The following is an 18276-nucleotide window of genomic DNA, read 5'->3' as shown; positions in this document are numbered from 1 at the left end:
TTTAATAATTTGTATAATGAAAGCCAAAATTTAGACTTCCTTTAGTTAAAACATGAGATAATCAGCAGCAACTTCACTTGGGAAAAAAAAAACAAAAAAAAACAGCCTAAATGGAACATATCTCTGGCACGCAGGTCCCTCTGGGTACTTGCATGGAACATCCTGGTGCTCACAGTTCAGAGGACTGGTTGCATGTGCTCCTCTCCCTGGCCAGTAGAGTAGAACCAGCTCAGCTTTGCTCAGACATGCACAGACCCACAGAGTGCTGAACGCTCACTCATGGCCCCTCACTACGCTCCCAGTCTCTGGGCCCGGCTGCCAGCCATGGCTCTGATGCTAGAGATCATCTTCATTGTGCTTTTTGCTTTTTTTGTGGAAACAGAGGAATTTAAAAAGACGAAAAATCAAGAGTTTCTTTACTTATATGCAAGTAAGTCTTTATTCATTATATATATATATATATATATATATATATATATATATATATATATATATATATATATATATAGTGTGTGTGTGTATTTAGGTTGTGTTATACGTTCTGCTTTATGCTGTGTTTGAAGAAAGAAACCAACCACATGCATACACATGTAATATCGTGGATGAGCAAATAAGTTAATGTACCTCTGGTATTAATTTATCATATACGATCTGCTTCAGTCAGGTGTGAATGAATAACTCAGTTTTTAAATGTGCGTCTGCCCTGGAAAGGCAAACTCTTCTCCAGGCAGTCTGACATTTAAAATGTATCATTTCGAGTGTATTGCAGCATCCAGCTTGATTAGTCTGTGTGGTGTTTAAGAAAGTGGAGGCTTGTCCTTGCCCTCGCTGTTGGGTGGGGATGGCAAGCTCTGCTGGTCTCGGGTGATAAGAAACCCTCCACCCTTTAACCATGTTTGCAAACATTCATCTGCTAATGAAGAATGATTTGCCCTAATTTCCCAGCTGCTACTCCTTCAGTAGTACTGGGTTTCTGGCAGAAAGCAGGTAAGTGGTTTGTTCATCAGATAATCTGTTATTAAAACATATCTGGGCATTGAATGATTTTTAGTTTTAATGAATCCTTAGATTTAACAACACTTATCAAATGAAAGACATGATCGGCTGCATTATCCATAGCCTCCCAGTCCCAAAACTAAAGGAGACATTCCCAGATTCCTCGACAACTGCACCTATACTGCCTGATTAACAGGGCCATGTCTAAATAATGTGGACAACAAAGTACAACTCGCCCTCTAGTGGTTTTAGATGGAAAGTAACAGTAACATCTACTGCATTGTATTTACTGTTACAGCAACAGCTAAAAAGAGTGTTGGCTTTCAGGTCAATAAATCAGTAAATTTGGGAGACACACAGTGGCCTGTGTTAGACAGGACAGATTATACTGACTTTTTAAAAATGAATTAAAGAAATTACTTACTATAATCACACACAATTCTGCTTTTGCACATGTAACTTACCCACCTTTCTTTCCACACAGACTTTCAAGATGTTCATGTGATAGTGTTCCTGGGCTTTGGCTTCATGTCCATGTTCCTGGTGCGGTATGGCTTCAGCGGGACAGGCTTTGGGTTGCTGGTGGCCGCAATGGTAGTCCAGTGGGCCACCTTCATCAATGCCTTCCTGTCATCTTTCCACTCCAGCCATTTCAAATGGCCAGTCCAAATCAACCTGAATAGGCAAGGACATACTTGTGTGGGTATGATCATTTATAAGACAAGAGTGCTCGGTTCTGGTTCTTTTTCCTGCAAACCTGGCACCAGAACTAGACCTTAGACAAACAGAGAGGAGTTTCCTCTCTCCACTTGCAGACTCACTATAGATAAAGTTCTTTTGAGGAACACTGCGTACCATGACCACAGATACACTTTAGCATACCGCATGTGAGACACCCTTTCAGACACATATCATCATGACGCACACAAGACACCCTTTTAGACACGTCATCATGACGCATGTGGGACACCCTTTCAGACACATCATAATGACACTTTCACAGTCTGTCATAATTTGTCACTATGCAGACAAACTAAGGATTCACTCTCAAATCAGTAAAACAGCTCCAGCAGTCTGGGAAAAGCAAAACAGATTTTAGAATCTGTCAGCATGGACTGCTTTTCTCTAACTACATGTCCAGTAATGCAAAGGAAAGATTTGTTTGCCTCTGACTTTCAGAAGATTCAGCATGTGGTGGTCACGTTTAGTATTCCATTACCCAACCAGAATGATTCCTCCCACCCAAATGATTATTTTCACCCAAATGATTCCTCTTTCTTCCTCCACCAGCTTGGTTAATGCAGAGCTGTGTGCAGCCTCGGCTCTTGTTGCCATGGGTGCAGTCCACGGTAAGACCAACCCTGCACAGCTGCTCCTGCTGGGGCTCCTTGAGGTCACAGGGCTTGTGGTGAACCAGGGGCTCATAAAAAAACTTTTCAAGGTGAGAAGTTCCGTATCCAAGGCACACTTGGATATTTTCCTTTAGTTTTTTCAGTTGCTTTCTGGAAAAGCAAACATCTGAAATGTGCTTTAGAGGGATATTTCAAAGGCTGAGCAAAGAGTATTCACATACATCCTGAAGAATCTAATTTTCCCATCTCTGTTCTGAACGAAATACTTACATTCTTAGAGACTTAAACAGCGCAGATATATTCAGTCAAACATTGCTTAAATGCAGTTTATACTTTAAGTTCTCACTAAGATGATCACTGTTCTTTATTAGAATGACACATTCAACACCACAATGCAGCTGCATGTGTTTGGTGCTCTTTTTGGAGTGATGACGTCCTGGGTGCTTTATCGCAGTGAGGCTGAGCCAAGGCACGAGAAGGAAAAGTTTGACAGCAAAACTGGCTTGTTTTCTACACTAGGTGAGCAAGCAACACACCTAATCCAATTAAATAAAACACCTGATATTTAAGCAGAAATTCACAATAACCGTTTTTTCTTGTCCACGGATTTGCCTTCTCTGCCTGATTTTTTACTGACAAAGAATATAATAAATGAAAGTCAAAAGGCTCCTCTGCCTGTTCTGTGACAGGACGTTACTTAAGCTTTATGTGACTTAATTAAAATTGCTCTTGCTCCTACCCCTAGGGATGCTGTTACTGTGGATGTTCTGGCCTAGTATTAACTTTGTGGAAGCTCAGGAAATCAGGATCATGTATAGCACATATCTGTCCCTGGCAGTAAGTGCAGTAACAGCCATGGCGCTCTCTGTGCTGCTGAGTCCCAAAGGGAAAATCAACCTGGTGAGTCTGCGGAGCTTCTCTTTCAGATATTAACTTTTAAGATGGACTAAGATAGTTTTAAGGTTAAGATACATTAATCTGAATCTAAATTAAATTAAATAAATGCTTAATTTAAGAGTGATTTACTTGAAGATTAAGATATACTAGTATATTCCTGCACTGTGATACAATCCCCTACCTATAGGAATTATCTTAGAGAATATCTCGGAGAATTATCTCAGAGAAATCTCTCAGAAAATATGTTAGCTATCGCTAACATTTCACCACATCCAATTTAGTAAGTTAATCTAAAAGACAGATAAATGCTTTTCAGGTAAAATACATTTTTACATAGTTAAAATTGGTTGTGTAAGATGTCTAAAGACGTTCTTACACTCTTCTGACTCCATGTGTCTTCCACCAGGTGCATGTGCAGGGTGCCGCCCTGGCAGGTGGGGTTGCTATTGGAGCAATCAGAACAGTCCTTGATCCATGGGTCGCCATGGTGATTGGCATGTGTGCTACTCTTTTGTCCACTCTGGGATTTCGATATATGAAGGTAGGTAAGTGCAGATTACAGGACCAATGAGTCTGTCCAAAGCAAACAGATTTGATAGCCTTGCTTTGGTTAGGAGACAGACTTCAATCACATTTGTTCATATCATGTTGACATGTTGGTGTAAAGATGTTTTCTACTTTAAATTTAATATACATTTTATATATGGCTTATATGTGTTATATTGGTACAACTTTGAGAATTGCAGTGATTAGGTTACTAGCAATTTTCCAGGGGAAGTGATTTCATTGTAGATCTGTGTTTTGTCAGTCATCAATAATTAACCCTATGTCTCCCAGGATCACATGCTGTTTGCTTTTGAGTGTCATGATACCTGTGGTGTCCTGAGTGTACATGCTATACCAGGAATTCTGGGATGGTTTGCTGATCTTTTCCTACAGCTGGTCAACACTGATGATGCCACAATGTAAAGTTACATTTCATATTATGCAGCCGTTTTAGGATGGATTTTTACATGCCATTTACCATGGCAATACTTATGTAATGTAAAGTACATTAAAGTAAAACATTATGTAAAACTAGGAAGTCTAGTATTTTTCTTGTTATAGTGGTCTAATATGTTCAGTCACAGAAACGTATACTCCATCATATATATATATATATATATATATATATGTATGTGTATGTGTGTGTGTGTGTGTGCGCACATCTTCCTCAGAGCCATCAGGTTTGCAGTGCATTACATCTGTATTTTACTCATCTCCGTCAGTATGAGCCTGGTTACAGGCACCATCACAGGTATGTCGCCAAGGTACAACCCTATATCTAGGTTGGAACACCCACCTGCAAAACTGAAGGCGTGTTTATAATGAGACAGCTATTCATACAATATGTGGTTATAAATGTGTTTCACATCTGATTTGAAGATGATATAACTCATCAGTGTTATAGCAGTGTAGATATATGTAAAGCCCAACAGAATTCCATAAAGTTCCATCAAGTTTCAGAAAACACCACTGAGCTTTAAACCATTACTTATAAACCCATTTGCAATACTCACATAATTTTGATAGTTAGATTTAATAAACTGCATGCTTAATACATATGCAAAATTAATTAGACAACAAGCCTACTAGATTGCCTTATCTACATGTTCCCCTGAACTTCAGACTACTATGAATATATATACATTTACAGGATTCCTCCTGAAATTGAAATTTTGGAAACCTCAGCAAGACAGGAAGTGTTTTGATGATCAGGCATTCTGGGAGGTGAGTAGGTTTTAAACCTCACTCCACATAATCATATAGCCTGCCCTGTCTTAGACATACCATAAACATTTTGGAAAAAAAGATTTCAGATTAGTGCAAATAGAAAAAAAAAATAGTCATTAATCAAATTCATTTGTATTTTACTGTTTATCTCTCACTTGTTTTTGGATGTGTCTTTTGCAGTTCCCACACTTAGCAGTGCACAATTAAGAAAACAGTGGCTTATTCAGGAAAACCAAGAAGACTCAAACAAGGTTTTATGTATGTGTGGTTATGGGTGTGAAGTGTCTAAATAAACATACCTCCGACATTACAGAAATGCACTGATTACCACAACCGACACAACAGGATAACCCAGACCTGGCTAAACCGAAGGCCGACTGAATTAGTTAAATGCTGCCAGAGTATACAAACAGGTCCTTAAGTTAAATGCTACCAATGTAAACACACACAACTTTCAGTTAAACAGTGCCAGAGTGTACAAACGCACTACATAAGAGAGAAAGGCCTTCATCCAGTGTCTATAATACAGTCTTGGTTAACTTCTTTGTGTGCAAATTCCAATGTTAAAGAGAAGAGAGATAGAAAGCTTAGCATCACTGTTAGATCTTAACTGAATTTATTAGGCAGCAAATAAATTATAGTAGTACAATGTGACTTTTATAGTAGTACAATGTGACTTTTTAGATGTGTGGTAAATGAAACACAAAACGTGATCATTAGTTATGTGCTCAATAAAAATACATCACAAGCTGAATATAGTGCCAACATCCAACAGCCTTTTTTTTTTTTAATTTTGATGCATCACTTTAGCTATCAAATATCTTTACTCTTTTTGTCTAAAGTATAGTGAAAGTGTGTTTCTTAACAAACACCATTAATGAGTTAGTGCTACCAAATCTGCTTCTCCCACAGACGTCAGCTCTCTGACTACACAAATAGAGAAACTGTGCTCGTCTTATTGTCATCTTTTCTATAAGGTAGCCACATAAACAGAGTGCAAACAAAGCTAAAAGATACAGAACCTCATGAAATAAAGAGTACAAAATCAAATAATAAAGAATATAGTTACAAAGACCTACACAGGAACAACCTCCAGTGCTGTTCAACAAACATGAGTTTGTATATTTGCATTTTCTACAAAAAGGGGGTGGGGGTGAGAATGAACTGAACTGGCCAAGAGCTCAGTTAGGAACAAGACACTGGTGGAAACTCTTTCAGAATATGTATGACTATTCCAAACAAATTGATGCAGAAACAAATGTGACACTAAACTTGTGCAAGCATCTGAGATGCACACAAAACTGAAAATGAAAAAGCCGTTTTCAGAAACACTAGCTTTTAATCTCCCTGTACAAGTAGCTTTGATTATGGATCTGATTAGCCCCATCCTCACATCTAATTACAAAAAAGTACATATAGGTATATTAAAAGAAAAATCTCATATTAGTTTCCCCTTTTAAAGCCAAGTTTGCTCAGTCCCCTGTGAACTCCGTATGGAAAACCCCGGTGAAACCGCTGGGAACAAAGCTCCCTCGGATCACATCTACAGGGTAACCAGGACTCATTTGAGTGAGTATTGCAGAGCAAGAGCTAAACAGAGTCCAAGAAGACGGTGGCTACAAAACAAACACGAAGGCAGTGCAGTTCTGCAGGGAGGAATGGAGCTGGGAATAGGTTACAGTGGAGAGTTTCTGTCAGCACAACCGAGCTGTCCTGGTCACCACGGCAGTGTGCTGTCACAACACCGCCTCCTTCTTTTACTTCTGTGGTCATCATATCCATCAAAAAACAAAAACAAAAAACAACCCTATATGAGGTGATTTCAGTATGAGCAGAGTATTGATTGGTAGGGTTCCAGATTATCCGCATGTTGATGTTACACATGTTTGGGCCTGAGGGCGTCATGAAGCAAATACATCACGTTTCAAAAGAAGAGGGATGTGTCCTGGGGGGGCGTGGTGAAGCTGAAGCTCCACCTACTTATACGGCCACAGAGCACCAGCCGTCACAGCAAAGAGGGACAGTATTTAAGAGCAGGAAAGAGCAGGAGAGAAACAGAAGGATGAAATAAATCAAACACACGTGGTTAATCAAGCTCAGGGATGTTCAATCTCTTCACTGCCAAAGGTCCTCTGTACGTCCAAACTTGAACACCAGACCCCTACAGATTAAAAACAAGAACAAAGGCCCAAATACACAGCTTCAGAGACAAACAAAAGTTAGTGTTTTAATGTATTCTTCCTATTAAGGAACTGTAAAATTTCAGGAATTCTAAAGTATGCTTTTACACGTCTAAAAACATACCCAAAGAAGATGAACGCATTTTGGAAGAACACTGCGATCCCAGGGTACACAGCTGGTTTTGCTGTCAACCACAACAAAACATCAGCAGGGAAGATCCCCCAGTGGAAGACAGTAAGGTGTACGGTATATGGTAAGGCAAGATGATTTGATGTTCCATTCAGTCAGGATTTCGACATGATAGACTGGTCAGTGTGCACATACGCTAATATTTTAGCGACATCAAAAGATCAATAGAGAATGTAGAAGTGAAGTTTATGAAAGAAAAACTTACCAGGCACAACAAAACCTCCGAAAAGGATCCACATGGAAGCGATGAGAGAGCCAAAGGCCAACATGAACCCAATGAAGAGCCACACTCTGGCACCTAACACATCAGCACATGTCACGGTCCAGCACCCAACACATCAGCACACGTCGCACTCCGGCACCCAACACATCAGCACACGTCGCACTCCGGCACCCAACACATCAGCACACGTCGCACTCCGGCACCCAACACATCAGCACACGTCGCACTCCGGCACCCAACACATCAGCACACGTCGCACTCCGGCACCCAACACATCAGCACACGTCACAGACACTGTGTGGGCTGCACTTACAGGATGCAGAGAGCATACAGGCAGAACCTATGCAGTGCTGCACAGTTCTATGTAATACAGTTTCTCTCAGCATAGCTCTACAATACTACACATGCCCAATCCTCTCTGCACACCCTCAGCCTCAGACAGCTCCTCATGTGCATGTGTCTGTCCAGATACTGCAGCATATTTGGACAAACAAGTTTGTCTGCTCTGGCCAGCCTATTTACAGTCATCTCTCCTACAGTTATAAATCAGTTTAGCGAGTTAACAAATTAAACTTCAAACAGGACTATCAAAGATTCAGTAAATTACTCATTACTGGTAATTTAATGATAGGGAATTACACCACTGTCTGGAGTTTCAACAGTAGCTCAACTGTCCTCATACAAAAACACATACCTGTCTGCCCCATGCAGCCTTCACTGTAGCTGTCACCTCTCACCTGCCCATTTGACACAGCGTTGATCCTGTATCAGACATAGCAAGAATCCCTTCATTTAGACCGGCTGTGCCGCTCTTCTCAATGAGGGCCATAAAAACAGAAACTGACTGCTCCATGCAACACTATCTGTGTTAGATAATAGGTGAGAATATCTGGGACAAGCTACAAACATTCTTTAAAATCTTTAAAATACGTGAGCTATTCTTGTCTAGCCATATCACTACTTAAAGCTCCACAACGGAGCATGAGAGCACTACATTATTGCAGATGAATAGCTTGTACAAACAAGTAGCATGGTTCACTTGCATAAGAAATGCGATTGTAGCGATGACTCCACAGGTGTGGTAAGCATGGTGAAAATCATCTTCCTTAGGGTACATTATTGCTGCATCGATTATGATCCACCAACCTGTGAAAAACTACACACAAGTGAATACGTTTGTGACACTGGTTGATCAGTCACAGGAGCACATAAGTAAATCAACACATGGAAAACAGGAAGTATAACTTATAGCTATATAAAACCCATATACCAGTACGCCGGCTGCTATGGAGGCGATGGTGTTTCTCTTTTCTGCCCAGTCAACACTGCACTCGCAGTCACCACATCTGATACCATCCAGGAAACCTGACATCGTCCTGAACGCAAGTGAAACCGACATTTAGCTAGAGTACAAAAACACAAATTACTGCATTCATATATTTTTAACAATCAAATGAACAGTGTACGTGCACTCAACATAATTAGTGCGTAACGAAATTACGTAAAACCTTCATAACACAAATAAGACGGACGTGTAGAAACATTTCCGGAAGAAGGCGAACAATGTTTTCATCTTCTTCGCAGAATACACACAGGTGATGACAGTACGCCACGCCAAAGACAAGATCTGCTTAAACAGACTTGTAGAACTGATGAGTAGACTTTGTCATGCCGACTCTACAGTACATAACCAGCTAACAAGCTTCCTAACTCTACTTCCAAGGCGACTAGCTGAACTAGCTGACTGATTTAGTCCCGATTATAAAAGTCACTGGCTTCACGCCAAAGGCTCAGTGGAAAATGTCAAAAGTACAAATAGTGGAAAATACACCTTTTTAAACAGGTGCTGCCGTATGTTGACCAACAGCTTTCAGTCACGATTGTAAGTCGCTTCGGATAAAAGCGTCAGCTAAATGCGTAAATACTGACCCAGCACCAATACTAGTCGGTATGTAGCCATCCCAAGCTAGCTAGCACCCTGTCTAACCTGCCTATCTTAGCCTAGCAGCTAGCTAACCAGCTAGTTGGGATGTGTTGTTTGGCCAACAATCGCTCCGTCAAACATTCACGAAACAGCCGACAAAGAAATCAATCCACTTTACCTCCACGAGTTGAATGACTCAAACGACATATATATGTAGATGTTTCACATGCCAGTCATCTCACCTTACAGTAAATGCGTCGTCCGTAGCGCCAAACAAACAATTCTCTTCGTGCGGACGTTCAGCGACGCGCATGCTCACTGCACGCGCTCCCGTTCGGCCTTCGTTTCCACGCGACTCTCCCACGAACCTACTCTGCAATCGTTAAGCGGTACATACGTGACATGTGCAATAGGTAATATGATTGCACCGTGCAAATACTGACGAGTGAATAAAACTTTGATTCACGTCAGTAAACTAATAGATCCAGCAAATAAGGGCATAAATAGTAATTACATTTTATTATTACACATATAGTCTACGGGTTTTAAATATTATGAGGTGTATGAGAAACATAGCACTGCAGCTTAGAGTAATAGCAGATACATGTAAATGTAGCTAATAAATAGAAAACAGCAGTACAATGGGAATGTCAATGAGTAGGATCATATGCAAACAAGATTATACGGTAACATGACCAGAGAAACAGATCACAAATCAGGTAGCGTGTGAGCCTACTGGTATAGTGTGAAGGGCCTTCGACAACGGCTCCAAATGGATTTAACTAAAACTGCAGAAAAAGCAAACAAAAGAATAAATATATTTTTTTAAAAATGTTGAATAAAATACAGTAACAAATCACAGGTTAATTTAAAGATAATCTAAACAAATCTATTTTAACTCTCTTAAGAGTGCTTTTCAAGAGCCCTGCTGTGTGTCTAGGCAGGGAGTTCCACATCTTAGCACCATAACATTTTGGTAGACCCAAGAGCTCTTGGAACATGCCTAATAATCACTTCACTGATATACAGCAGGAGGAGACCCATGAAGGCACTCGAAGGTCATTAAGCTTATCTTAAAAGTAAATCCTGAGAACATGGGAGAAATATGCCCCTTTGTTGTATCACCAGCTGTAGATCTACTTTTCTTAGGGAGAGATCAACCTTCCTCAAATGGCCCCATAACCCTCCAAAAATGTTTCATGGTTCTTGCATTGTAAAGGTCATGATGGTGGTCCCAGAGAAGTGTTGAGAATGAAAATATATTTAATGTGGCCTCGAACCACCCAGATATGGCTGCTTCTCTAAATGCATTTTAAAGCACCCTCTCCTGTTTCCCCGTTAACATTCCCATTACACTATTAAAGACTTTCTTCTCTATCCACACACCCCCCAAACCTCCAGTACTCAGCTAGTTTAGGACATAATCCCCAGTTTCACATGAGCATATTATATGTGAAAACTGCTGCCACCAATTTAAAAATTCTCTCATTAGAATATTTTGCTTGCAAACAGGTGGAGAGGCATATTTTCCAGCACCACCTTACTCAGTCATTTACTGTCTTGGCAAATTATCCTCTACATTAGATGTGAACACGAACATCATAAAATGCTGTACAACTATCAGCATCAGAAATGATCAATTATCAGAAATTAGACATTAAAAGTGATATTGACCATACATAGCTTCAATTAACAATAGAAACCCACCAACCCAACAAACTCACCCATATAGTACTTCAACACTAAACAGATGTCCGGTTTTATTCCGATTCAGCAGTACAATCAATCATATACATGACAAAGAGACAAACAAGTGGACTAATATAGTAGTCTAGAGAAAGAATTTACTTTCATGTTCTGCATAACTGAAGAAGGAATAAAAATTGATATTAAAATAGGTTCCAAAAAAAAAAAAAAAAAAGACTAAGGTTTTACACTTGGTCAGTGCTGTAAATGATCCACAGTGGTCAGTCGTAAGCACTTAAAAGACTTCAAGGAGCTGGAGAGCAATATATATAGACAGGATGATCACTCCAAAAAGGCCAATGTACCCATAAACACCGTTCATTCTCTTGGCAGGATCTAAAAGGGTCAAAATGAGAACAGAGACCAATGAGGATGTAGTACACACTGCAGATGACAGAAAAATAATGTTGGATAATATTTGTCACTGTTGAACAACAAAATGCACATGTGTAGCCCCCTACTGTTATGAACATGAGTGACAGGTGTGTGTAGACTGAAATTAAATGCAGTTGAGGTTCCAAAATGGGAGTATTTTCAGTTTTCTAAAATTGAAGGTATTTGAAGGCTTGTCTTCAGAAGAGTACTCAATGTAAACGATGTGTATGCTAGGAGTTCAAGCTGCAGTCTAGTGCCTCAGGGCTGGATACAGACATTGCAACTATGAATAAAAGAAGTCTTACCACCAGTGTAGTAGCCCCATGCATAGGAGAACCTACTAGTCACCCAGATAACCCCCAGAACAGAGGCCACAGTCTGAAGAGAAAGAAAACAGACAGGAATGGTTAACATGTGCATGCTGGATTGAGGTACCCTGTTATACACATGTAAAGTAAAACACTAACCCTGAATTGCCCTGTTAAAGATCAACTACTTCAAAAGGTGTGCCATACATCTGGTGGATGTGGCTTGGACTGTGAAACAACCCTTATCCTTCACAGTGATAAAATTTAAAAGCAACTGGCATATTTCCATAATATTGGATTGTTACTTAAAAAAATTACTTGTTAGAAAGAAATTCCCTATTCTGAAGAGTCTGTGATAGTTTACTCACAGGATATACAAGTGCAGCAATAGTCTGGAAAACCAACCACTGTGGATAGACCTCCAGCGTGTTCTGATGTGCCCTCTGGATGCAGTTGAACACCACTTCCTTATCACTGTACATAGTGGGGTACTAAAAAACAAGCAAGAAAATTAAGGTGCCCACGTTAAAAGAACCAATCACCTGATTCAAACAAAGTGCTTAAAATTAAATCCATCTTTAAAAATCTGAAGTTTACTTCAATGCAAGACTGTTAGTTTGATTCCTAAATTCCCTTTCCCTTGTGCTCGACTTGAGGGGTGTGCAATACGAGAAAGCAAAATGTTTGAAGCATATAGGCGAAATTTGATGTTTGTCAAAATGGCTATCAGAAAACATTCCCTTGCTTATGCACGAGATAGTTCTAATCAAATGGCAAATAAAGTCGATTTTTGAAAAAAATCTAAAAGTTGCGTCCCTTTCTAAAAAAGGAATGGCTGATTTTAGGTAGTTAATTGGAGCAGTAGAGCTTGTAGAAAGTCGCCCAAACTGTTAGGGTTTGAGTTAGCAAACTAGCGACTTTGTCAGAGCATTGAAGAAACGCGTTAGGGTTAAGGTTTGAGTCAACTATGCTAGCTAGGTTAGCAATCTAGAGAGAAGACTATCCCCCTAGCTAACGCTAGAAAAGTAATGGCCCGGGCGAAAATCTAGCTATTTTATCTAACGTAATATTTAAAAGTGAGTTGGTCAACAATATGCTAGATTAATCGATATGTTACCTAGTAGTAGCAAGAGAACAGACAAGCGTGTAAACGGCAATTTCAAAACTAGATCCTAACTAACAAATAAGGCCGGTAATATAAAAAGAAAACAAAAATCCCAATTAGCCAATTTAGCCAGCTTGTTTAACCGTTCACTTACTTTCACGCCATATTTTTTCCGGCCAGCACCAACTTTCATTGCGAGGTAAAACAACATTATAAAACTGTACAAATATGTCAGAATCGCATAGCCAAAATTGGCAGGCAGAACATCTAAAATCTCCATTTCTGAGAGACACTTAAGCTATAGCTGGAAAGCGAGTTGGCCACCTATTACTGCACACTCACAGTGATCTAAACGGTTTAACTGTGTGAAAGGGCACAAGAGCAAAGGTAACCGTAGCAACGCAGTCTCGCGATAAAACATACGTTGACGGACTACAAACGCGTGTACGCGCGCGTGCACTCACTGGCCACTTTCTTAGGCACGCACGCGTGCGTCCTACTTCGCCTCCGCATTTTTATACGCACAGCTAAACTGAAATACTGTAAACGTCTGTCCATATAAAACTCACAAACCCTCTAAGGTAAATATATCCAACACGGCATGCGGAAAATGTCCTAGTGCTGACGCGATCTATTGAAAATATTTTGCCGTCTACATGTTTTTGTTCTCATATATTAATTGTATAAGCCTGATTACCACACAGTTCCCTGTTGCACGAATATCCAAATACTTTCTGCCCCACTATTGATATTTAAAATTTTGCATTCTTTGCACTTAAATGGAACTTAAACGTCTTTATATTCCACTTTCCTACTTTTTACAGACGCCCGTTGCAACAGTAAAACCGATTGCACTGATCTCCAAACTAAACTGAACCAGCCTGTTTATTGCAGGGCTCAGGCGGAGAAGCTTCTCTGCTTTGCTGGAAGTTTCCGAATCCTTGCTCGATGACGTCTTACGCGCCAGCTCGGAAAAGTACTCCGCGTGCGCGTGAGTCCGTTAGTCTTCGCCTCGGCGCGTGAACGGCACAAGTAGCGTTTGTCCTGCGGACTTTACAAGGACATACGAACCCAACTATCGCAAGGTATAATGTTTGCTTTTGTGGGAAATGGGGATAAAAATGTCATTTCGTTATACCGTACAGTTATTTCGATTTCGAATAATGAACTCGTAGCCATCTCTTTAGCTAACGTTAGCTAGTTGGTCTTTTAGCTTTAACCCTTAGCTATCTAGCTAGCCAGGGATAGCTTATACGTCAACGTTACATCGTCTGTTAAACAATGGTGTTACAATCAGAGTGGGTAGCTAGTCTTCGTTGTTTTTATATGAAATAAATAATGGCATAAATCGAAATTGCGGTCTGCTAGCTAACATGATTATTGTGATCACGATAAGAATGAGCTAACTAGCGTAGGTTAGCTAACTAGTTATCGCTAGCTGGCTGTTCTCATCGTCGTTATAGCTTTAGTTAGCTAGCTTAGCTGGTACATATAGCTAACTAACAATGTTAGACGAGGTAAACGTTTTTAGTGAGTGAAAATGGAAGCAGGTATAGAATAAATTGCAATTTGTTTTGTCTCCTTTGTGGGATAATCGTTTTTATTCTTCAATGTTGCGTAACAAAATGTGGGCGGGTTTAAGTTTCATAAGCTTCCCTTTTCCGAGTCGTACTAGGACTTTCCGGTCAAGCGCGCTTGTCAACGAGCGACGTATTTGTAGTACCCCAGTACATGCAAACAGAATTATGATATTTTATATAGGCATTTTGCGGGAAATATTGACTTATTTTAACATTTCAAATGGCAGTTACTAACTAAATTTGTAGTGACTCGTTTGTGTGTTTCAGTAGCATTTCAGTTTGAATGCTAATTTTAAACCTCTTTGTTTTGTGCAGGTCTAATAATGAAAAGTGAGGCTAGCCAGGCCCAGCACGTCTGCCTCACTGAGGGCATGCAGCTCATTTTTGACCAGGTTGCCACAGCAACACCCAACTCCTCTGGCTCACGGAGTCGCAGCAGTAGCAGTGACAGTTCTTACACCAGCAGCGAGAGTAGCTGCTCCTCCCATAGGTCACATCATCGCCAACCTCGCCACCGGTCCTCTTCCTCTTCATCTCGCACACGGTCTCGCTCTCATCCCCGCTGTCACCGGGCTTCAGGTCGCTCCTGCAGTCGGCACCGGTGCCGGGCCCAGTCTAGGTCGTACAGCCCGTCTCCGGACTGCCCGTCCCATGGCAGGTACAGGAGACGGTCTCCCTCCAGCACCCACTCCTCTCGGCAGCGCCGATCACAACGGAGGTCCCGCTCACGCTCATCCAGCTACAGGAGAGGCACTCATGGGTTTGTGGGGCGCTACAGGTGCAGATTCTCCCCTTCCTCCAGGAAGAGCTACAGAGATTACAGGAAAAGATCAAGATCTCCGGAGTACTCTGCTGTTCGCCTCAGCCAGAAGGGTAAGCCTTTCTAGGAGTTAGAATGGAGATGATGTACTTTAGCATGTTTGTCTTTAAAAAAATGAGCTAAGCTGATTGTGCTGTTCATGCTTCTGTGCAGAAAAAATAGATCTTCTGAACATAGCTAAAGAGAATGCTGCTAAGGTACTGGGAGTGAGGCCAGTGGAGCTGCCTGCCAGCATTAGCTCTGTGCAGCAGAAACCAGACTGTACCATTGATGATGGGGTGAGAGCAGACAGCCAGCCAATGAAACGACAGGTGAGTGGAGAACATGCACATGCTCCCCCTTATGTAACCAGAGGTCAAGAATGCAGAGTTAACCTGTAGTGACAGAAGGGCCGAGAGTCTTTGGAGAGGCCTGGCTGGGAGATGGTGACTAAATTAATAGAAGGATGATGAAGAGCTGTCCAGGCATAGCCTGCATGTAGCCTTGCACAGTTAGATGAGGATTTTGCTTGATTAACTGTGAGCTTTGGACTTCATGAAAATAGGCTGTGTCAATAAAGAGCCGGGGTTCATCTTGTACATTATCTCCTCAGACATGATTAATGGAAACCTGATGAAGGCAAAAAATACTTCTCCAGCAACTACGTTTGGTAATGTCTGGATTAGGTAATTGTACAAATACAAGTGTATAAAATGATTTGTGTGTGTGCGTGCTCAGGTGTGTACAGGTGATGTAACTTTTTTTTTTAAACACCTTGCGCAGTGTCTAGGTGCGCTTCATTTGCTTTGTTTTGTATCATCTCTGTTCTTGTAGATCACATGACAGTGGTCTCCACTCCTCCAGCCCTGGGAGTAGGAGAGACATCATTGGGTTTTCAAGGTTTTAAAACTAAAGTCTCACAAAGGTCAAGTAACGTCAGTGCAAATACTAGTGCATTGTCTTTCTTACTTAGTATATTACTTGCACAATTTAGTTTTTTACTGCCACAATATAGTACAGAGTGTAATACGTATTCATTTTCATATGTACTCGTACAAGACATGTAATGGCCTCTACAAATAAACTGCAGGACCTTGACGATGTAAAACTGTTGATGGTTGAACTGGGTGCATTGTTATTTACCAGAGTCGTCTTCATTTCCATGTGTCTGAAGAAACTCAGGCCTACGGACTGGCTATTAGTGGCCCATAAATGAGAAGAGCAGACCCTCCCCTTCTGTCCTGGTTAACCAAGCTTGTTCACAGAACGCTGGATTGGGTTTGGAAAAGGAAACAACCTTTCAGAATTCCACTCAGACACGGACTCTGTCTTGTCTTTTTCCTTTTTTTTTCCCCTTTCATGTGTTTAATTTTTTGATCTGTACATTAGAAATTATTTAGTTTGTGTCTGATGGCAGCTCAAAACACTTGAATGAGAAACGTGTACCTACATAGACAGTACAGTGTCTGTCACCACTTAGGAAGGCCTTTAGACTTGATGTCTGACTCATTTCCTCATGCACGTAAAAAGTTCAGTTTGAAAGGCAAATGTAATGAAATGATTGAGCGTCTTGGTTTTAAACTTTGTTTGTTTTCTTGTCTCTGTAGGATGGAGATAAAACAAATGAGGATGACTCACACGCTCCTAGGACGTCTCCGATAAGAAAGCCAATTGCCTTCAGCATCAATGTGAGCCTATAGCACTTAACTCCTCATCCTTAGCCGTTCATCTTGAAAGTAATAATTTTTTCCCTCTGAGATTCTAAATTGCTGTTTTTGTGTTGTAGAATATGGTTGCCAAACCATCAAGCAGCCAACCATTCCATGCGACAGAGAGTAAGGTAACATCCAGAGCGGACAGCGTGGGGAACAGGAAGCCATATGGACACTGGGTCCCTGTCAAGAAAACGTCTCCTAACAAATCATGATTGCCCATGCCGCCCTGGTTGGGCGAGGTTGTGGACGCTTGTCAATAGTGTAAATAGATCATTGAATTCATCAGACTCATTCTCTTTCAGATGTAAAGTGATTTAATTTGGAGGAAGATGAGAGGATTTCGAACAGGTGGGAGCCACTGTATATTTTTTTTGTTTTTTGACATGTTCAAAGAGAAGTTTCTAAATAAAGAGTCTTGAGTTTGTGTCTTCATCTGCAGTCAGTTCTGTTGTAATGTGTGGAGGAAAGGATGTTCTGTTGAAGAAAAACAATGAACAATAATAGAGCAGTTTTTACATATAGATGTATCTTTATGCTTTAAATGCTTGGTAGTGAGTCACAAAACATGAATCCCATGGATGAGCTGATGAGGGAGTTCTAGCTTTAACACCATGTAGTGCTACAAACTATACTTCACTGATTTCATTTAAAAAAATATAATGAACATTAAATCATTAAAGTGCTGCAATATATTTTTAAAGTAAATGATTCCCATTTTATCTGAAGATGCAATAAAATACAATATTGCAAGCCCCAAGGAGACAACAGGATGTCTTCTGAAACTTCTGCATGTTAATACTCCGTTGGTGCTTCAGTGGTGTAGGATTAACAGGTATTCTGTGTCACTGAAACGACACAATTCCTTCCCACCAGTTCATACCACCAAAGTCCTTAGTAACCTTAGTGGTGCTGACCACTGCAGAAGTGAAAGCAGCACGTGGTCCCTTCATCTCCATCGATGCAGAGGACTCAGCTGCTTCTTTGTATTTGACAGCATATAATACGCTAGTAGTGAATTAGTAAAGTAAAATGGGAATGATGTGTTTTATGTGGGAGAGTAAACTAGCAAGAAATGTAAACGTAACGTAGGTATGATCCAGACATGAAACGTGT

General features: G+C 40.6%; 4 protein-coding genes across 5 annotated transcripts; 2 read left to right on the top strand and 2 right to left on the bottom strand.

Annotated features, from left to right (window-relative positions):
* The first annotated feature begins 163 nt into the window (after positions 1 to 163).
* Positions 164 to 5883, top strand: rhd (Rh blood group, D antigen). Its single transcript, XM_027029214.2, has 10 exons — positions 164 to 430; positions 1481 to 1679; positions 2287 to 2437; positions 2720 to 2867; positions 3094 to 3248; positions 3652 to 3786; positions 4083 to 4210; positions 4463 to 4542; positions 4942 to 5015; positions 5199 to 5883. Exons 1-10 carry the CDS (start codon positions 280 to 282, stop codon positions 5223 to 5225), a joined length of 1248 nt encoding a protein of 415 aa, XP_026885015.2. The 5' UTR covers positions 164 to 279; the 3' UTR covers positions 5226 to 5883.
* On the bottom strand, positions 5618 to 9879 carry tmem50a (transmembrane protein 50A). The gene is made up of 7 exons (XM_027029215.2): positions 9778 to 9879; positions 8882 to 8987; positions 8655 to 8767; positions 8306 to 8373; positions 7594 to 7686; positions 7323 to 7383; positions 5618 to 7179 (listed from the first exon to the last, which is right to left on the bottom strand). Exons 1-7 carry the CDS (start codon positions 9846 to 9848, stop codon positions 7134 to 7136), a joined length of 558 nt encoding a protein of 185 aa, XP_026885016.1. The 5' UTR covers positions 9849 to 9879; the 3' UTR covers positions 5618 to 7133.
* A 1391-nt stretch (positions 9880 to 11270) lies between these two features.
* Positions 11271 to 13465, bottom strand: mgst3b (microsomal glutathione S-transferase 3b). The gene is made up of 4 exons (XM_027029213.2): positions 13224 to 13465; positions 12333 to 12455; positions 11962 to 12034; positions 11271 to 11617 (listed from the first exon to the last, which is right to left on the bottom strand). The coding sequence occupies exons 1-4, from the start codon at positions 13347 to 13349 to the stop codon at positions 11517 to 11519; spliced, it is 423 nt and encodes a 140-aa protein (XP_026885014.1). The 5' UTR covers positions 13350 to 13465; the 3' UTR covers positions 11271 to 11516.
* A 511-nt stretch (positions 13466 to 13976) lies between these two features.
* On the top strand, positions 13977 to 17595 carry rsrp1 (arginine/serine-rich protein 1). 2 transcript variants are annotated; one of them, XM_027029212.2, is made up of 5 exons: positions 13977 to 14154; positions 14965 to 15522; positions 15623 to 15780; positions 17056 to 17136; positions 17235 to 17595. In XM_027029212.2, the coding sequence occupies exons 2-5, from the start codon at positions 14973 to 14975 to the stop codon at positions 17373 to 17375; spliced, it is 930 nt and encodes a 309-aa protein (XP_026885013.2). In that variant the 5' UTR covers positions 13977 to 14154; positions 14965 to 14972; the 3' UTR covers positions 17376 to 17595. The 2 variants fall into 2 exon arrangements, 1 of the variants encoding a protein (XP_026885013.2); XR_003411991.2 differs by lacking the exons at positions 17056 to 17136; positions 17235 to 17595 and adding an exon at positions 16283 to 17014 and having other exon boundaries at positions 14049 to 14154; positions 15623 to 16134.
* Positions 17596 to 18276: the final 681 nt, after the last annotated feature.

The sequence above is a fragment of the Electrophorus electricus genome, chromosome 11 (genome assembly GCF_013358815.1).
Source record: "Electrophorus electricus isolate fEleEle1 chromosome 11, fEleEle1.pri, whole genome shotgun sequence".
In the NCBI taxonomy this organism is placed as follows: Eukaryota; Metazoa; Chordata; class Actinopteri; order Gymnotiformes; family Gymnotidae; genus Electrophorus; species Electrophorus electricus.
Note: the sequence above shows the minus strand (reverse complement) of the source record. Positions and strands in the feature narration are given on the sequence as shown.

Coding starts and splice junctions, on each gene's coding strand:
- tmem50a (XM_027029215.2), bottom strand. CDS start 9,848: ATGCGCGTCGCTGAACGTCCGCACGAAGAGAATTGTTTGTTTGGCGCT. Junction 8,988..9,777: donor GACGACGCATTTACTGTAAG/GTGAGATGACTG, acceptor ACTTGCGTTCAG/GACGATGTCAGGTTTCCTGG. Junction 7,687..8,305: donor AGGCTGCATGGGGCAGACAG/GTATGTGTTTTT, acceptor CTGATGTGTTAG/GTGCCAGAGTGTGGCTCTTC.
- mgst3b (XM_027029213.2), bottom strand. CDS start 13,349: ATGGAGATTTTAGATGTTCTGCCTGCCAATTTTGGCTATGCGATTCTG. Junction 12,035..12,332: donor TTGCTGCACTTGTATATCCT/GTGAGTAAACTA, acceptor CTTTCTCTTCAG/ACTGTGGCCTCTGTTCTGGG. Junction 11,618..11,961: donor ATGGGGCTACTACACTGGTG/GTAAGACTTCTT, acceptor TGACCCTTTTAG/ATCCTGCCAAGAGAATGAAC.
- rsrp1 (XM_027029212.2), top strand. CDS start 14,973: ATGAAAAGTGAGGCTAGCCAGGCCCAGCACGTCTGCCTCACTGAGGGC. Junction 15,523..15,622: donor TGTTCGCCTCAGCCAGAAGG/GTAAGCCTTTCT, acceptor GCTTCTGTGCAG/AAAAAATAGATCTTCTGAAC. Junction 17,137..17,234: donor CAATTGCCTTCAGCATCAAT/GTGAGCCTATAG, acceptor TTTGTGTTGTAG/AATATGGTTGCCAAACCATC.
- rhd (XM_027029214.2), top strand. CDS start 280: ATGGCCCCTCACTACGCTCCCAGTCTCTGGGCCCGGCTGCCAGCCATG. Junction 4,543..4,941: donor GGTTACAGGCACCATCACAG/GTATGTCGCCAA, acceptor ATACATTTACAG/GATTCCTCCTGAAATTGAAA. Junction 5,016..5,198: donor ATGATCAGGCATTCTGGGAG/GTGAGTAGGTTT, acceptor TGTCTTTTGCAG/TTCCCACACTTAGCAGTGCA.